At 49.7% G+C, this 18,241-nt stretch overlaps 2 protein-coding genes across 2 annotated transcripts in view; one reads left to right on the top strand and one right to left on the bottom strand.

Annotated features, from left to right (window-relative positions):
* The first annotated feature begins 165 nt into the window (after nt 1-165).
* On the top strand, nt 166-4,301 carry LOC119113103 (SREBP regulating gene protein). Its single transcript, XM_037237435.1, has 4 exons — nt 166-437; nt 1,516-1,681; nt 2,129-2,280; nt 2,986-4,301. Exons 1-4 carry the CDS (start codon nt 327-329, stop codon nt 3,184-3,186), a joined length of 630 nt encoding a protein of 209 aa, XP_037093330.1. The 5' UTR covers nt 166-326; the 3' UTR covers nt 3,187-4,301.
* A 7,934-nt stretch (nt 4,302-12,235) lies between these two features.
* Nucleotides 12,236-18,241, bottom strand: part of LOC119111168 (larval cuticle protein 65Ag1-like) — a 46,609-nt gene continuing 40,603 nt past the window's right edge. The window contains exon 3 of the mRNA XM_037234994.1: nt 12,236-12,481. Within this exon, the coding sequence (XP_037090889.1) occupies nt 12,236-12,481 (246 nt within the window). The remainder of the gene's footprint in view (nt 12,482-18,241) is intronic.

Genomic DNA, 18,241 nt, shown 5'->3' on the forward strand with positions numbered 1-18,241 from the left:
ATTAACCAAATTTAGTAAAAAAATCTCTTAAAATAAGTGTTTTTTCACCTTAATAATTTAATATCCCATACACTTTACACAAGATGTGTGCAAAGCATCAGAGTTGATTGAAAGACGTCATCGTAAACAATTAATTTATCCATGTTAAGAAAATGCCAAAAAACTTCGATGTCGATTTATGCGCTTTGGATTTACCAAGCGTGTTTATGGTCGGAAATAGGAGAGGGCGCCAGGGGATAGCTGTGGTGCAATTGGACATAAATATGTGTGAATTACATTCGCTGGTTCGGTTTTCGTTTTCGTGTGAAATGTAGTCATTACTTAAGATGATAGCTTGGCTTGGACAGAAGTTCTGTCGCTTGCTTAGGAAGCCACCTGTCTTGGCTGTCATATTGTTACTGTCCCTGGTATATTGCTTAGTGAATTTATTTGATCAGGTGAGGTCATTGCTAGTAAGGGCTTTAAATGCTGGCTGACATCACGAATTTGGATGTTTTCTGTGAGCTGTTTCATTATGGGGAAGTGTGTGAAAATGATGATTTGACAGCAAATGATAATCATATTAGTTTGCCCAGAATTTGCAAAATGTTCATAGGATCATAGAGACCTTCATATGCTTCTTGCAATCCTTCATATGATGCTGTATTATGATGCAGTGAGCTGTTCCTATACTTAATGTATTGAGAAGGCCAGAAGTATAAATATCTCCATGTCTATCTTAAGCCACAAAGCTTCCAAATTAAACTCTGCAATAGCAAAAGCACTATGAGGCTGTACTCACATCCTGTGTAGCAAGCTGAAGGCAATAACTTTTTAGACCTATATGATGCAATCAGACTCCAGTAAGAGTAAATACTGTTAATTAAGAAGTTCAAGGCATAACTATCCACTTATAAGACAGATCAGTTTTTTGGTAGGTGCAGACCAGGGGCATGCAATTATTCCATGGCGATCCCATGCTATTGACAGGGTGACATGTGCTGAACAAGATTTTAATGTATATACTTGATATTTGACGCAGGCCACTACATTAAGCTTAGACATATGTATTGCCATCCTTTACTAGTCCCCTACTGCTATTTAATATTTGCAGCTCTGTCATTCTGAAGGTTTAGCAGCCAATTGTTCAAAAGTTGGTACCTAGCCTACTTGAAGAGCAGACCAGATTGTGAGATGCAGACTTTCCCTGAACCTTAGCCTGATTGTTGTAACCAGTGTCAAGGAACTTTGTGAGCTGTAGTCATGTAAACTGTTCTACACTTTCTTTTTTGCAGTTAAATATATAAACAAGGTGCTGAAAGAAATGTAGTAATTATTATTTTAATTTATTGCATTAAATTGAATAAAGACATGCTGCATTCAAATTGTCACATCATCTGTTAAACATAAGTTTGAAACTGTTTGAAAGACCTTTGCATACAAATATCACCCGATATCTGCTGATCATCATAGGCCACAGAATGTTCTAAGCAGACTGCAAAGCTTCCTAAACACATCTATCCCATACCATTGCAGAAGATGTTGGGTCTGGTCAGCGACCCAGACGATGCTGTCCCGGTGCCCATCGACCCGGCGCTGATCCTGCAGCCGGAGGACGGCGCCAACAGCTCCGACACCGACCCGCACGGTCTGAGCTGCCGCAACTCTGTGCAGGGCGTCGCCCTCATCGCTGACGATCGAGGTGGGCGGCCGGAGCCGCGCGTGGGATGCGCTCCACGGGGTGGCGTACGCCGAGGTCGGGGCAGAGTAACTAGGTCAGGCTATCTTGTGCACCATCCTAAGACCTTCTCAGTCAAAGATATGGTGTACGCCCGACTGGTGCCCAGCTTGTAAGTTTTTATCACGCAGCTCTGGGCTCTGTGTATGGCCGCAGCCTCTGGTAAGTGTATTTTAATCGGGTCGCAGCTGAGGGTGGACGCTCACTCTAAACAGCATAATGGAGATCATAGGTACGTTCACTCGAGCCAGCGTAATCCAAGTCGTATGATACCGAAAACTATGACCTCGATGCAGCGGGGCATGTGCTGACGCTCAGCCCAGCCGGGTCTCGTGACACGGCCAGAGCCTGCATCGGCGGCCGTGCTCGTGGCCACCGCTGACAGCTCCGCCCCCTCCCCCGTGGCGGCAGGTCACGTGTGCGAGCGACAGCACCTGGAGACGACCGGCTGCTGCGACCAGGAGGCGGCCTCGACGCGCCGCTTCCTGTGCGAGTCGTGCTCGCAGGAGGGCTGCTGCAGCGTGTACGAACACTGCATCTCCTGCTGCCTGCACCCGGACAAGGTGCGGGGCGTGCGCACAAGAACGCGCTAAGTGCGCTATATGCGCTATAGGATCGGCGTACTATGCAGAAAGCGAAGTAAAAGACGAGGTCGGAACGCAGGCAGGGCTGAGAGAGAACGTCGGCGTCGAAGCGAAGGTGATGTCGCGTAATTGGACCTGGTCAACAGCCAGTGGTGGAATTTGCTGTTACATTTTACGTGCCTACGCAGCGGACCCATGCCGGGGACGTTGTCTTGCGTATTGTGTGGTGTGGCAAGTTGCATTGATCGCATTGGGTCAGTTTGGTCAATGTTCTTGGATTTTGTAAGTGCGTTGGGCTTCCTAAAGTCTCTGCATGGAGAATACTTAAGCAGTCAGCAGGACACACTGATGTAATCTCATACACTTTGCCACTACGGGAATATGCACGCGCCTCACAGCTGGCTGAATTTGACGGGACCAGGGCGCCACAGCATACTACTGGTCAAGCAGTAAAGCACGTATGTAAAACTAAGACACTTTCAGCATTTCGTAGCGGGCGACAAACGATGTAGCTCCATTAATGAACAGAGCAACCTTTTTTTGGGCGCCGGTAAGCCTGAACATTAAGTGGTGATCCCATTGATGTATTGTCTCCCGCCCATTTATTCCGCTAAGGTTAGTCTGGAACAGTGTGCTAACAGCGGTCCGCTCGAGATTTCACGCGCTCTTTATGGACGTTCCCAGAAGCCGCTTCTGCACAGCGTGCTGGGCAAGGCCTCACATCGCTTCAACCTGCTGTTCTCGTCTGTGACGGACCACTTCGAGCTGTGTCTGACCAAGTGTCGCACGAGCTCGCAGAGCGTGCGCCACCAGAACGTCTACCGCAACACGAAGGTGAAGTTCTGCTACGGCGAGAGCGCCCCTCCGCTGGACGGCTCCGACTGACGTCGGCAGCGTGCGCCAGCTCGAGACCTTCCACGGACAGTGTTCATCCGCGTGACTCGATGGCGTTGGTAAGCTGGGGCTGCCGGTCCCCATGGCGGTGCATCGCTGCCCACGCCGCCCTCCATCCGCCGCCGCGCCGGCGTGTCCTGGGGTGGCGGGTAGCTGGTGCCCGGGGCTGGCTGGCGGTGGCGGTCCTGTGATGACGTCATCGCCTCGTAAGCAGTCCCAGCTGGCTGCAGACGCCGTGCGAGGCTCGGGCGCCTTCCCCGCTCGGTTGGTGATCTGTGCCAAAGTTTTACATGACATGCGGCACGCGCTAAGGTGTCGCGCTTCCGCCAGGACCGCGGACTGCGCTGATTTTAGGCTGCTGTAGCTAGGAATTGGATGGTGGTTTGCGCCTCTTTACACGAATCTTACGAGAGAATCGTGCACAGTTTACAACGTGTGCCCTTAGTGTGTTTCACGCGCACGTGAAATGATTTTATGTGTCTGCAGAAGACACTACTTTTATTAAATGCAGAGCTTACCTAAGTTAAGTCGAATCCACATACGTCGTTTTGTGATAGCGTTTGGATGACGGAATCGACAAATGTCAATCCAGTAAGTGTTAACTGAGATCACCTTCGTTAGCTGTACTTGCTCCGTAAACATGTTTTACTTACCAGCACCTCATGACTGTCACTGCATCCACGGCGTACCAGCCCTCGCGTCGCCTGATCGTTCTGTCCGCCGGCCAACACGTCACGTCTCGCTCACTCACCCCACCACCGCACGCCTGGTGCGAGCCTATGATCTGAGGGACGCCTGCGCCTGCACCTCGTGCGTCGCTCACACGTGCACGGTCCGATGAGTGTCGCACGTGCGCCTGCACCTCGTGCGTCGCTCACACGCGCTGGGCCCGGTTAGTGTCGCACGCCCCCCGCCCCTCCCCCCCCCCCCCTGCACTTGGCTGCGAAACTTCGCGGTCTCACCGGCGTCTCTTCAGGTGCACTGAGGAGGGGGCGTGCTCACCCAGTGTGTTGGGACCGCAGAACAGCTGTTGTTCCCCGATGTCAGGTGGTGTGTTGCGCAGGACTTCTCGTCCGCAGCCACATGTGATTGCAGGGGGGGGGGGGGGGGGGATCGTCGCGAAAGGGGTATGTTGTGACATCTGGCGTGATGCCTCGGTATCTGTTGGCTCGTGTGTGCTTGTGTAAATCACATCTGACGTCACAAAGAAGTGTCGCGGCTTCCAGGACCTTACTCAGACCATGTTGAGAATACACCGAACGCGAACGATTTTTGAGCTGATGCGAGGAAAACGGCACAGATATGCCTTGGATATATGGTCTCAGCAGCATAAAAGGTCCCATTACCTCCAGGCAGTGTCGTAGGATTGCGGACTTCGTGTGTAAAGCAACACCCTATGGAGAGGAATTTTTCACTCCTTTTCCACTCCCACCTGATATTGTCTAGCCGCATGTACCAAACCCATATTTCCATATTTCCCCTAAAGAGGTTTTGAGCTGTCATCCAAAACCGAGCCCACTTTGAACCATCAAGCGTGAACAAGGCTACACAGAACCTGGAAACCCTTGGCTATGTCCTGCCTCACCAACATCTGGATCGTGCCTATGTATGTGTCACTGGGGCTTTACGACGCACTCAGCTGCCGAGTCTATATGGCGTCGCCTGCCTCTCACCCTGGCAGGAGGGCGGGCACCGCGGGGAGTCGAATCCCGTACCTCTGGTTTCCCAGACGCGCGGTGGTTAACGCAGACGCGTCAACCACTATACTGCCGGCATCCCAATCATGTCTATGTATGCACAGAGCAAGGGCACCAGGTACGTTCAAGCCCGAGAGTCTCAGCGACTTCAGCTGCTTGCATATATCCAGTTTGGCTTGTTTGCAAGATCAATCAAATCAATCAATGTTTTTTTACAAAATCACGATCTTCAACTGTGCGTCAAATGCAAGGTTTTCACGCATCCCCATTTTTCGGGTCACACTACGCAAATGTAAGATGTCAGAAAACACCTATGTGCCAGTCGGTGGATGTTTGTGTAGTTTGGCGAGCGCCGCTTACAGGCGCTGGCGTTCCTATCCTCCCGCCCCATGTGCCCCGTGCGAGGAACGCGGCCTCGGGGGGGGGGGGGGGCAGGAGAGGAGGGAGTAGCAAAGAGAAGACTCTTCTCTCGCCGGCAGCTCTCCGAGTGACTCGGAAATCTGCCGGCGCGAGGACGCCCACGCCGGCGGGACGGACTGTGTGGAGTGCCTGTGCCGAATGTCAAATACAGAAGTGACTTTGGACGCACCGTGTGTACCAGTGAGCCGGAGGCGAGGCACCGGAACCGCATTGTGACCACCTCCACCAGAAACGGACCCCTCTCAGTCGTCTCAGTAAACCGACTCGGCAGCCTCCGCCCAGGACCTGCCCGCCGCCTTCCCGACGCCACCTCGTCACTGCTACCCGGAGAGGGACAGCAGAGCACTCGCCGCAAACTCAATAAGGGCATCTCTCTGCCCAGGGCCCGACGGCAGCTCCCAAGATCCACACCCCCTCCACTGCGCACGGAACGGCCCCAGCAGTCGTGGGTGTGAGGTCTTGCATTCGTCAGTTTTGAGCGACATGAATTAATCGTACAACTGTCGTGTTCTTATGTTTGGACTTTCAAATGTCTTGTGATTGTTTGGCCGGTGTTACGGCTTTATTTTAAGTAGGTCGTACGTATTTGTCTAAAATCGGTCACGAAAAAACCCTGTATTGCTTTGTTGCGATCCAACATGGCATCTTTCAGCATCCAAATCCCAGTTCTCGAATTCAGTGGTGTCGTTCAATCGGTACCCGCGTTTATCGCTGACCTCAATGCTTTTGCTGCTCTGATCCTAGTGGCAACACCAAGAATGAGCCGTTTTTGGTTCGGGACCTTTTCCGACGGTCTCGCTGTCTGATGGATTACACGTCCTGCCGCCTCGTGTTTCCGTCGCCAGCCCAGTCGGCGCCGGCCCATCAGCGAACTCAGGCTCCGGACTGCGCGAGAACAACCCCGGCTGGGCCGCCGCCCTCCGTAGGTCAGGTACAGCGGGCCACGAGTGAGCAAAGGGAGCCGACCCATCCAGACAAAGACGGAGTGGGAGGCGCAGCCAGCCGGGAGGGTCTGTCGGTCTGCGGCGTGGTAGTACGGCAGGACTAGTAGGTGCCGCTTAGGGGCGGAACGCGTCATTGAAGGTTATGCTGATGACAAGTCTTTTGTGGGTCCAGCATTCGTCGAAAGTGACGGAGATACGGACCTGCCTGACTAGCCGGCAAGATCAGCGATACCGACCCCCTGCCCTATCCCGGCGCACAGGTCACGTACCCCGCGGCCCACGGCACCACTGTCCTTCCGTAACCTGGCGCGAACCAATGAACCACCCCCAAGTCCGAGTCCCTATTCGAATGCGTCCAGGTCCTGGATCCCAGTGTCTGTAGAACAGCCGTCGTCAAACGGTCATCGCGAACAGCGGAGCGCCCGAGTCGGACGGCCTCCAGATCGATTTAGCGCATGATTGCGATAGCTGGATGCAAAACACGGATTCATAGTGTATTTGCATTGTTTGTGCTAACATGTTCTTTGGGTTAGTTGCCATGACGTGAAATATATCGTTTAAGGGCCTCGCTTGCTGTGTGCGTTATGTTTGTTCCGTGAGATCTGTGTTCATGATGCCATGGCTTTATTTATTATGTCATAGCTGAATAATTCAACTGCGAAAGTATTCTTCTTTTAAGAAGGGTGTAGTGTAAGGTGTCAGAAACATCTACGTGCTAACAGGTGAATGTTTGCGTAGTTTGGTGCGCGCCGCTTAGAGGCCAGTGTGGGGGACGCGGCTGCGGGGTTCAGGAGAGGACAGAGTAACGAGAAAAAACTTGGGGAGCCGCCGGCGCGAGGACGGCCGCGCCGGCGGGACGGACTTTATGGAGTGCTTGTGGTGAGTGCCAAATACAGAAGTGACTTTGAACGTGCCGTGTGCACTAGTGAGCCGGAGGCGAGACAACGGAACAGCGGAACTTACATAAACACCACAGCAAAGCAAAGCATGATACAAACGCGCATTCGTCAAGTTAGCACCACGTTTACATTCAGATTCAGGTCCATATTCGGGATTCTGTGGACCCCTCAAATTGGCCAGAAACTTATCAGCATATCAGTATGGAAGATCACATTAAAAAAGGTAGACTACAAAATCTTGGACCGGTACGCAGTATCAGAGAAGTTCAGCCCTTTCAACGTCAAGGTCGGCAAGACAGGATCTACCGCGTTTTCTTTAAAGTTGAACTTTGTTCAGGGCCACATTCATTAGGTTCGACGTACTACTTGGGCTGGCATCGCTGGTATTACCACGGTCATTCTGGGCAGGATGTTCTTGGATATCTCTTACTGTGGGAACCTCGCATACAGCTACATTAGGCTAGTTTCACTAGGGGATCTTCTTCGCGTCTTCTGCCACTAGGTGGCCGGCCGGCAGCTCGCGTCCGCCCGCCTGGCGGTATGGCGACTAAGTGCACCCGAGCAGGCACGGAAGCGGCTGGCGGCCGGGGGGGTCGATAATTGCCAGGTCTAACAAGGGCCCCCCGGGGACTTTGACCCCCAATCTGGTGCAGACATAGAACGTGGGGATGTGTGGTGAAAAGGAAAGCTGTGACGACCGTCTCATCGCCTTCCGGGACCACTCTCACGCGTTGGGAGACGCCATTTCGAGTGGATTGCTTTAAGTCCAGTAAAGGGCCACGTTTCAGTTAAGGTCTCAGACCGGCCAAAACGGGGCAAACATGGTACGTGTGTGATGAAGTGAGTTGAGTGAGGTTAGGTTAGGTTAGGTTTGGTTTGATTTGGTTTGGTTAGGTTTGGCTTGGTTTGCTTAGGTTAGGTGGCTTGGGCTTGGGCTTTGGCTTTGACTTTGGCTTTGGCTTTAGTTTTGGCTTTGGCTTTGGCTTCGGCTTTGCTAGACTAGGCTAGGCCAAGTTAGGCTAGGCTAGGCTAGGCTAGACTAGGCCAAGCTAGGCTAGGCTAGGCTAGGCCAAGCTAGGCTATGCTAGGCCAAGCCCGGCCAGGCCAGGCCAGGTTAGGTTAGGTTAGTTTAGGTCGGGCTAGGCTCAACTAGGCTAGGCTAGGTTAGGCTAGGCTGGGTTAGGTTGGGTTCTTATCTTCTGTATACCCTCTTGCAAATGCCGTGTTTTCTCTTTTAAGTCAAGCATATTTAGTCCCCAATGTGGTAGAATAGTCGAAGCATGTCTCTGTGTCACCTGCGTGCACACGTGCCATGTTTGTGCCGTTTTGGCCGGTCTGAGACCTACACAGGAGGAAGGTCCCTTACTGGATTTGGAGCAATCCACCCGAAATGGTGTCTCCTAACGGGTTAGAGTGGTCCCGGAAACAGATGAGACGATCGCTACAGCTTTTTTACCACACGTTCTCACGTATTACGTTTAAACCAGATTGAGGAGTCAAGTCCCCGGGAGGTCCGTTGTTGGACTTGACAATTATCCACCGACCGGCCGCCAGCCGTGTCGGCGCCTGCTCGGGTGCACTTTGCCGCTGCATTACAGCTTTCCTTTTTACCGCACACTCTCACCTACTACGTTTACACCAGACTAAGGGATCCAAGTCTCCGGGAGGTCCGTTGTTGGACTCGACAGCTATCCACCGACCGGCCGCCAGCCGTGTCGGCACCTGCTCGGGCGCACTTTGTCGCTGCATCGCCAGGCGGGCGGCCGCGGGCTGGCGACCGGCCACCTGGTGGTGGGTGGCGCAAGGGAGGTCCCTTAGTGGACCTAGCCTGGATATATTATTGTGTCAGTGATCTGTGTGCTGCCTGGTGTCAAGCATCATTTTAGTTGGGTTTTAGATGTCAAAGCATGTGATAGAATATGAAATACGACTGAACGCCAGTCAAGCTACCTTGGTAATATGAATTTATTTTCAATATACTGGATATCATAAATCGACAGAGCTGTTCACCGAGCGCGAGTAACAATCCGTGTGGCACTGAGTGGCATACTGCTGGCCGCGGACCTGCCTGGCTTTGTGCTCGCGGATGTACGCCGTCCATCTGCTCTCGTCAAAGGCGTTACAATCCCAGAGCCGCGTCGGCGGCTCTGTCGGCGGCACGGGCCGAACTACGGGTGTCCATAGGTCACACAAGATCGTCCAGCCGGCTTCATGTTTCTGGCGCTGGTCACGGCGCCGGACGACGTGACAGTCAAGCTCATCCTACGCGGCGGGACATCCTAGCTCTGGACACGGCCCCGCGCCTGTCGCTGATCACTGGCGACGGCCTGCAGGAGCTGCTCTTCGATTCCGAAGTGATGTCCTCTTGGCATCGGCGCAAGCGAGAGTGATCATCGACCGACCTGCCGACAGGTCTGCTCGCCAACCCTCTGGTCGTATTGCTGTCCACTCGCTGACCACAAAGCTGTTGGTGTGATTCAGCAGATCTAACAAGAATTCAAAACACGGCCTGAAGTGTGCAGAGGGGTCCAAGAAACAAGAGCCGGCTTGCATTTTGTCGCTAGATTCATCAGTCGCAAATGTATAGCCAATGGCTATAGCCATGGCCAGAGATCCCGCAGAGTCTAGAGCCAGCCTAAGAATATCACTGGGATCCAGCAACAACCAAGATGCATCATGAAGTCAAAGACACCAACAAGAACCAGGATGTCACGTGAAAATATTGTTAGAAACCAATACGTATTCACTTGATGAACTTACGTTATGCTGTGAGCACATGCAATCATTAAAGCACACATGTAAGATATATTTGATCTCAGACCTCATCTAAATAACAGAATGTTGTCAAATGACAACCCGTGCTGGTGTGAACGAAGGAGCCAGTGACGGACGGGAGTCGGGATCAAACGGTTTGTGCGTGAATTAATCAAGTCGAGAACGAGCGTGTGGTGTTTGCGACGAACTAACAAGGACTCGTAATCGTATGTTGAGTTTGGGAACAATCAGTGAGAGCCAGGGACCAAGGCCTGGTGTTTGCAACATAACCCAAGTCATCCCATAACCAGGGACTAGTGATAATGAAAGCTAGCCGAAACGAGTGATCTGGGTCCTCGTTTTCATGAGCGGAAACGAGTTCCAGAAACCAATATTGAAAGCTGGGCACATGTCTGCTAAGGGCAGATACGGGTATAAGTTCAGGGACAATGTCAAACGTGATATTTTAGTTTGTCGTATGCGATCATGTTTGTCAACATGTCAAGCAGATTTATCTTTTGCCGACATCAGATGAAATAATTCTTGCTTGTGGGCTCTGATTCTAAGGAAAAATATGCAAACGAAAAGAAAGCATTCGCACAGATTTCAAATATTACCACTTTTGCAACATGTCTTGCGCTGTAGTACCATGCAAACATTGTAATAGTAGAGCAACATTTGGGGCTTTTAGGCTCATAGTAGTCTGGCATGGGCCAGAACTTCTCCACATTGGGACAAGAAAATTGGCACACCACAAACAAGATGGATACCAGGTAAAGGAGAAGAGAACAACCCTTTATTTGACCTACATGTGTTGCAATTTGTTAAGACGTCAACCTTCTGAAATTAGTTTTAATTTCAGGAGAGCATTGCATGGTAAATTCAACAGTTACAGTTTACTGCCTTTTGCATTCACCAGCGAATTTGTGAACAAGCGTATGAACTTTAATTGCATTGACATGCTTGCATATCATGCAGCTACACCCCGCGCTGGACCCACACACTGGGCGTCGATATTGCAAATGATAACTTCCATTAGCCTTGGTGGTTCATTACTGCATATGTCAGCACAGGTTAACCTGTTGGAAGCATAACATTTCACTCATTTTCCTGTTTATTTCTGTCTCTGACCTCTCTTCACGCCATGGTATTTGCTTCATATGCAGATCTTGTTGACGTCATGGTGATTTGTCTCGCCGCGTCACATTGGTTGTTAAGAAATGATGAGCCTATTACATGAAAACCATTTGTCCTGAACATCAACATTTAAGCATAGTTAGTGCTTTCCATTATATCATTGTAAGTTGCATGTGTATACCCGCTTACATTTGTCCGTTTTCCAACCTCAGGATCCTAGAATATGGCGCAACACAGCCCAGCCCCAGTTCTTTAAAACACTACCACAATGCGGAATCTTGGGTTTACTGCCATGGCAACCGGGGTTTAATTCTGTGACGACATGAAACCCTCTGACAATTAAGGACGAGTATGTTGCCGAATTCGCGGCTTTCCAAAGCCATAGGTTCATTTATAGAGACCGGAGCGTTTTACCTTATTGTTTCTATACTATTGCCTTGCGTGATCAAATGGCACACATTTCCAACACTTTAACCGAACAAAATGGCAAGAAATCGCAGGCAATCGTGAAATAACCAACCACCTATATTTATGGTTTGGTTTCCAAATTGTGCCCTCGCTCTTTTTCAGCAACCTCAAACCTTTCCGTTTCTCTTCCGTGGTAGTTTACTTTGTTTTCTAATGGTTTTTGTACACGTTAAGAGCTCGTTGTGTAAGTAATCTAAGCTATACTTCATTTGGCACAAAGTCGGTGGACGCTGGTTTTTTTTTTGCTGCGCCTGGAAAGCTCTGAAAAAACCTTTGAGAAAGTTAAAATTCTAAAATGTGAAGCTTCAAAAAAAGTCACACATACAACTTACTTAACGTGTATCACGTCTATAATCATTCCAAGATCATCTTAATTCCCTTCTAAAATAAGTTGCTGTGATACAATTTGAATACCGAACTCACGATTGCCATAAAAAACACAACACAACGCATTTACACGAGTGTATTGATAAAGATTAACGTACTTTGCTCAATGTCATTACACAGTACTCATAGGAGGCATGTGAGCAGACAAAAAACGGCACGTGCAGGCGTACAGTTCGAGCTCAGGAAAGAGAACAGCACGAATGTATAAAAAGGACATGCATATAAATTTCATCATCTCATTTCTTGGCAAATCCGGAATTTGCTCGCGTGGTCGGCATTAAACGCATTTAAATGTAGCGATGTTAAGATCGGAGAGTCTGAACGACTGAAACTCCTAGACGTATTGCCTCTGCTCTGCCCAGAACAGCTCGGGGTGTTCAATCCTCAGCTGTTCGTACTCCGGGATCTGGGCGGGCGCCACCGGCAGATGGGCGCCCTGCGGCTGGTAGCCTCCCTCGTCGGCCACGTAGCTGACCTGGTAGGTGTTGCCGTCATCGCCCACAAACTGGTAGCTGCCCTGCTGGGTGAGGCTGCCTGTCTCTGGCTCAGGTCCAGGGTACACCTGACCTGTCTCAGCCACCTGCAAAGGCAGAACGCATATGACATGCTATCAGTGAATGCTGATGTCTAGGACCATGAGCTGCGTTACTAACGCTTGAGCTGGACGAAAACTTACGCAATAAAATTAGAACAGATTTTCTTTTGCATGTGAAGCGGGATTTAATCGCCCATTAACAATGCCAGTGGTTGTATCCTCTTGCCCATAAATTTAGCAGCCTGAAGTACTGTAGCAACAAATGCAGGTCCGGCACGTAGTCATGCTAAGTTCGCGATCTCTATTCGTTGAACCTATCTTTAAACGGGGCTGAAATGCTAACCTATTTGGAGCCGGGTTTGAGCACCCCATCCAAGGCGGACGAGAGAATCCGGATGCAAGAATTAGACCAACCGCACTCGGTTTGGTTGCGACTTACGTTGCCCTCCTGGCTACCAAGTGCATTTCTGGCAATGTATACGGATGACTCCCTCCCTTATCAAATGCATTTAGTCATAATGTGTCAGCAGTTCACGAAATGAGGAATCCAGTGTCATCATGTCAATTGGGTATAAATAAAATCCTCAAAAACTTACCGCCTGTCCGTTGTCCTGCTCGTAGCTGTATTCGTAGTTTCCAGTATTGGGATCCTGGTCGAACCTCTGGCTAATAATGCGGATCTCGGGCAGTCCAGACCTTACAGACTGTTTAGCGTTGTAGTTTTGCGGAGCAGCCGCAGCCGCAACCACCAGTGTAGCGAAGACCAACTGGCGGGAAGGCAGGGCGTTAGCTTTCGCCATTCTTACAAGATATGTGCACTAGTTTGACGACAAGACAGCAGCATTCAGTGGATCAAACAAAGCAGATTTCTCCATACGTATGAACAAATGTTGCAATTACTTCTAGCCCGTTTTAATCCCCAGAACACGTTCTTTCATTGGCTATTTACTTGACATTGCAAGAATGTTCTCAATCATTTCGACATCCCGGAACGTTTCCCTGAACCCGCAGCCAAGGAAAAAAACAGCCAACTGGAAGCCCTCGGATGCATATATTACTGCAACGATCATGAAGCACCTCATCTCGAAGATGCGTTTCACACTACGAGTAGAAGATTTTCCTGTGGCAAGCTTAAGGCCACATCTGCCTGTTTATCCTCTCGTTCAGCCGCCCGGTATATGGCCACTGTTCAGGTGACTACAGCACACACCACTCACCAGCTGCATGGCTCTGTGATGCTCAGATCTGTGGTGCTGGGACGGCTGCAACAAGCTACTGATGCTGAGAGCTCCAGCTCCGGGCCTTTTAAGAGCCGTCAGCGGCGAGGCTGCGAGGTCAGGTTCCCCCGCCGTGCCAACCTCTCCCTGCCCCGTCAGCCGACGGCGACCTTGAAAGCGCTTGCCGCTGGCTAATTGTTACCCGCAAGGTCGTCCGAGCTCCGTGCATCCCCCTCCCCGCATGTTTCCAGATCGAGGTGCCCACTTGATTAAAAGATGTTAGACTTAAGAATTTTCCAAAGTCGAGGCTAGAAATTCAACGAGCAGGCGCAGGAATCTCTGGAATTTTTGGAAAGCTGATATCATCCTACCGTGTCACAAATTGGCACGCATTAAGTGCATCACTTACCAACAATTATTGTCTTATTTTTCATTCGATTAGGGTGAGGGAATGCAGCGATACCAGAAGTGGCTGGGACTGCAGGCTATACTTAAAAGTGATTTGATATATCGTATTTGAAAATGATGGACATCCTGATTTTTGACACTCGTTGGGCGAAAAGTTGGCACTAGTCCATCCCTTGGGGTTGGGATCGGATATTGGACAGTAATTTCTGGAAATCGGTACCTCTGCTCCCAACACGCCAGGCGTTGTAACGGCGGCATGCGAAGTGTCGTCAGCAGGTGATGATGGTAAACAATCCACAAACTCAAATATCGCCACCGATCCAAATGCATTTCATGAAAAATAATCTTAGATCAGCACATTTCGGAAGTGGCTGATGTTACGACGGGTTCACCAGCCACATCATCGATAGCACTTCATCACATGTGATCTATTATTGTAGGAACGAATGAGGGGAATGACGAATTTCGCCGGCAGCATGAGGAGAGTTATGCTAAAAAATGTCTACGCTACTTTATCTGTAGTTACCCGCCGCATAAAAGCCAGCTTTTGTATCCATTAAGCTGTTTGCTGAGCAAAATGTTCGCTTTCGTCAAGCAATTTTGAGCAAAGTCCACGCTTGCGAGTCTGTCAAAGTCCCTGATTCTGCAAGGCTAAATTGAGAAAAAGCTCTCTCCTTTGCGATCCCTTTCGACCCAAAAACTGCCTTTCAGGGAACTAGTGTAGCGTCATTCCACTGCGTTCTCATGGGACAAAACCCTGCTTTACGGCATGAACGATAGTGGACGAGAGATATGGTGAGAGACAGGGGAAGTCGATCGCTCCCGTGGCGTTGGATTGCTTATTAATTGGCGCCTATCTATCTCCTAATTCCATTTTCAAAACAGAGAAACTTACATGAGTAACCCGACCTCAAAACAGAGGGCCAGGGCACGTCTGGCTCCGACTCGAGCGGAGAGCTGCCCTGTGCGAGTTTGAGGGACGATTTTGATCGGGACTCACTTCACTTCAGTGGCGATCACAACTTTTGATTTAAGCTGAGTATACCACGCATGGCTCGTTGACAATCTGAAGGCGATTGGTTGTTTGGTTTAGTTGTTTGGATTTGAGCCCTTTCGACCACAGATGACCATTGGAGGGCTATAAGATGGGGTGATTGGTCTACGGTGGGGCAGGCTTGCATGCGCCTGGAGGCCAACCGCCGAGCTTTAACCCGCGCATGTGCATTGGCTACCCGATTGGGGTCTCCCTTCACACGGGCTTGCGGCCCAGTCGTGGCTGACACATGCATCCTCCCCGGACAAGCCGGGTGTCGCAAGGATGCAGCATGAAGCAAGATAGAGGATAAGAGGGTCGGGTCATGCAGACGATGTTTCACTGAAGTGCACCATAACACTGTTACCGATCAAACTCTCCCCCGCCCCTACACTCACACACACCCACACACACGCCCACACACGAAGGTATGCAAAGTGGGTAACCAGAATATAAGTGGAGGAATCTGAGCAATCTTGGGAACATGTCCGCAGTTTTCGACTTACACGACTTTGGCCCACCAAGCATACGGAAAAAATTAACACGCACCGGGAGCAGTGACCGCAACGCTGTGGTACACTGCCATCTGTTTTCAGGCCGTAAAAGCTAAGCTGCGAATAAGTGACGCTGACGTCGCGGGTTCCAGCCTTATGTTAGACGCCCATACTTCCTGAAAGGTGGCAGCGGACTGGAGCAGCGTGCTTTGTAAGTGGCTCATTCGAGCTCACAATTAAGATTTTCGCTTGTACCCGACCTAGAGTGGACTCCAGCAAGAACATTTGCATGGCAACTAAACTGCAGCAACTGCAGGCCCTCATTAAGCATTTCTTGTCCGGCATTTCAGTAGGCTTGAATGAGCATTGCAAGAAAGCTCGTCCTGGCATCTCAGTTTACTAACATGCCTGACCTCCCATTCACCCACAATTGGCAAGGTGGGTTTATATGGCTTTAACGGTTCGCTCTTTTCTTGACTGGAAGGAACAGCCCGCAGCCGGTGATAGCAGCCGCTCCAAAGGTTCGGTGCAGAGGCGCGGCACGTGCCCCCCTTCCCCTTCTCATAATGCCCGCATTTTTACTTGACACCATGGATGATCACCTTTGTTCTCCTCCGATGGGTGCTTACTAAGTTCTGGTTAACAGTGTTAAGAAAATCATGGCTGTGTTCATTGTTAAGTGATGACAGAGGATGGGACGAATCGTGTAACGCTGCTAATGACGAATGAAACTCGCGAGTTTAACTTGAAATAATCAGGCTGATGGACTATCTTCCCGCAATCATTTTCAACTTGAACATAGCAAGATGTAGGGTCAAAGACGGACTGAACCATTTACAAACCTGAACTGGGATTATGTTGGATTCCCATCAAACGGCAGGCATTGCGATGCATGAATATAATTTTTGAAAAAGGCCTTGTCCCTGCATTGTTTGTGTCGGCCGCGTAAACTTGAAACTCAACGCACGAAAAAAACATCTTGATGCCTTAAAAGAACGCATCTGTAACTCGAAGCATTTTGGACTCCTGCACACGAGGAAGCGCATGGAAATCCGTTTGCGCAAAAGCATGCATCAACATGGCGAAAAACATATGTTAAGAAACCTCCGAGTGGCCATTTGAATACCCTCTGCTTAGATATGAAGGGCGTCAGTTTAGCCCCCCTAGATCTTAAAAACAGAGAGCTAGAGACACCAAAAATACACAGTGTGTTGCCCTTTACGCTATCTGACTTGCGTCAAAATGTGCGGTTTCTAGGTCGTGGCAGTCTGGTAAAATGTCGTAAAACAAGGTCAGACTTCACCTTGGTGTCCAAGGGGCCTACAGACCTTCTCAAGCATCCACCGTGAACACAGATATATGTTCTAAGCAAAGGTCGCCGGTGATTATTAAGGGTCGGCGAAGTTGCTTCGTTTAGTTGTTTAGAGAGTCATGTTCACCAAAATCATACAAGGCTGCCTTGGTTTTTGCATTTGAATAGGCGTCAAGTCTTACGCTTGGCGAAAGGTTTCTCACCAGGGTCATCTTAAGTCAGTGACCTATTCTGACCTTAATACGCGCTCGGGGGGGGGGGGGACAAATTGACCTTCCCCAAGGTTTTTCCAGAATGGTTTTCGAACAGTGCGGCGATGCCGCGCCAAACCTTGCATAAATGTAGCCAATTGAATAGCGGACCGTTTGGCATAAACAAATTTAGACGTACCATGTAAGGTCGCTGACCTATGGCGGGTCAAATTCAGGCCATGGTTTTAGCGAAGTGAATTTCTAGGGAATCGTTTAATCTGGCGCAACAGCGAAGTGTCAGACGAAGTCACACATCTCTGAGATGCTGTCTTAGGCAATACAAATATTAAATGAGCAAGTAACGTCGACCTAAGGTCAGGTATGAAGGTCAGCTCTAGGTCAAAACCAACCTGCTTTGTTACTTTAGGGCTTGCTGTATGGGACAGTTTCTGGCAGCCACTTCGAATTTACTGATAGCAGGAGCCGCACCATACATCATCCATGGACTTCTTAGAGTGTTAAGGGTACACTAAGCAAAAAGGATTGGCTTTGACCTTATCTGATCTTCGTAACTGAATCTATGTCAATGGAGTTTCCTAGTTCAGTTGATGTGTTGCTTAAGAAAGTAACTCAGAGATGCATGGTTTCATGTAGCGCCCTGTTTTTGCATCAGAGGGAACGGTACCAAAGAAACTGTTTTCGCTGAATGCATGGCCTGACTTTGACCTACCGTGGGTCAGCGACCTTGTGTGTGTTTTCGTATATACTGAATTGTGGTGGGTAGATGGTATAAGGCGTGGTAGTATCGGCCAGTATAAAACTTCAGAAAGGTTATGAACTCGTGTTTGTAGCTCTATTTGAGGGGAGGGTTCCACTTTTCTATGAGTTTTAGAACTGAAAGAGCTATCTTGAAGACCACTCGATGCAGTTTACAGCCTTTCCTTTCTTCAGACCTAAGCCCCTCTAGGTTCTTTGCTACAGGCGCGTGAAGGTGGTAAGGGTATTTCTGGGGAGTATTCTAAGGTCACGTTGGCATTCATGATGTTATAATAACGCCATTCAAATGTTGCAATTCGATGACCGATGCGGAGGCCAGGGCCAAGAAAAAATGGTCCAGTCCGCACCTGAGTTCTAATATTTAGAACTCAGG

Source organism: Pollicipes pollicipes, unplaced genomic scaffold, assembly GCF_011947565.3.
Source record: "Pollicipes pollicipes isolate AB1234 unplaced genomic scaffold, Ppol_2.1 Scaffold_7261;HRSCAF=8764_pilon_pilon_pilon, whole genome shotgun sequence".
NCBI classification, from domain to species: domain Eukaryota; kingdom Metazoa; phylum Arthropoda; class Thecostraca; order Pollicipedomorpha; family Pollicipedidae; genus Pollicipes; species Pollicipes pollicipes.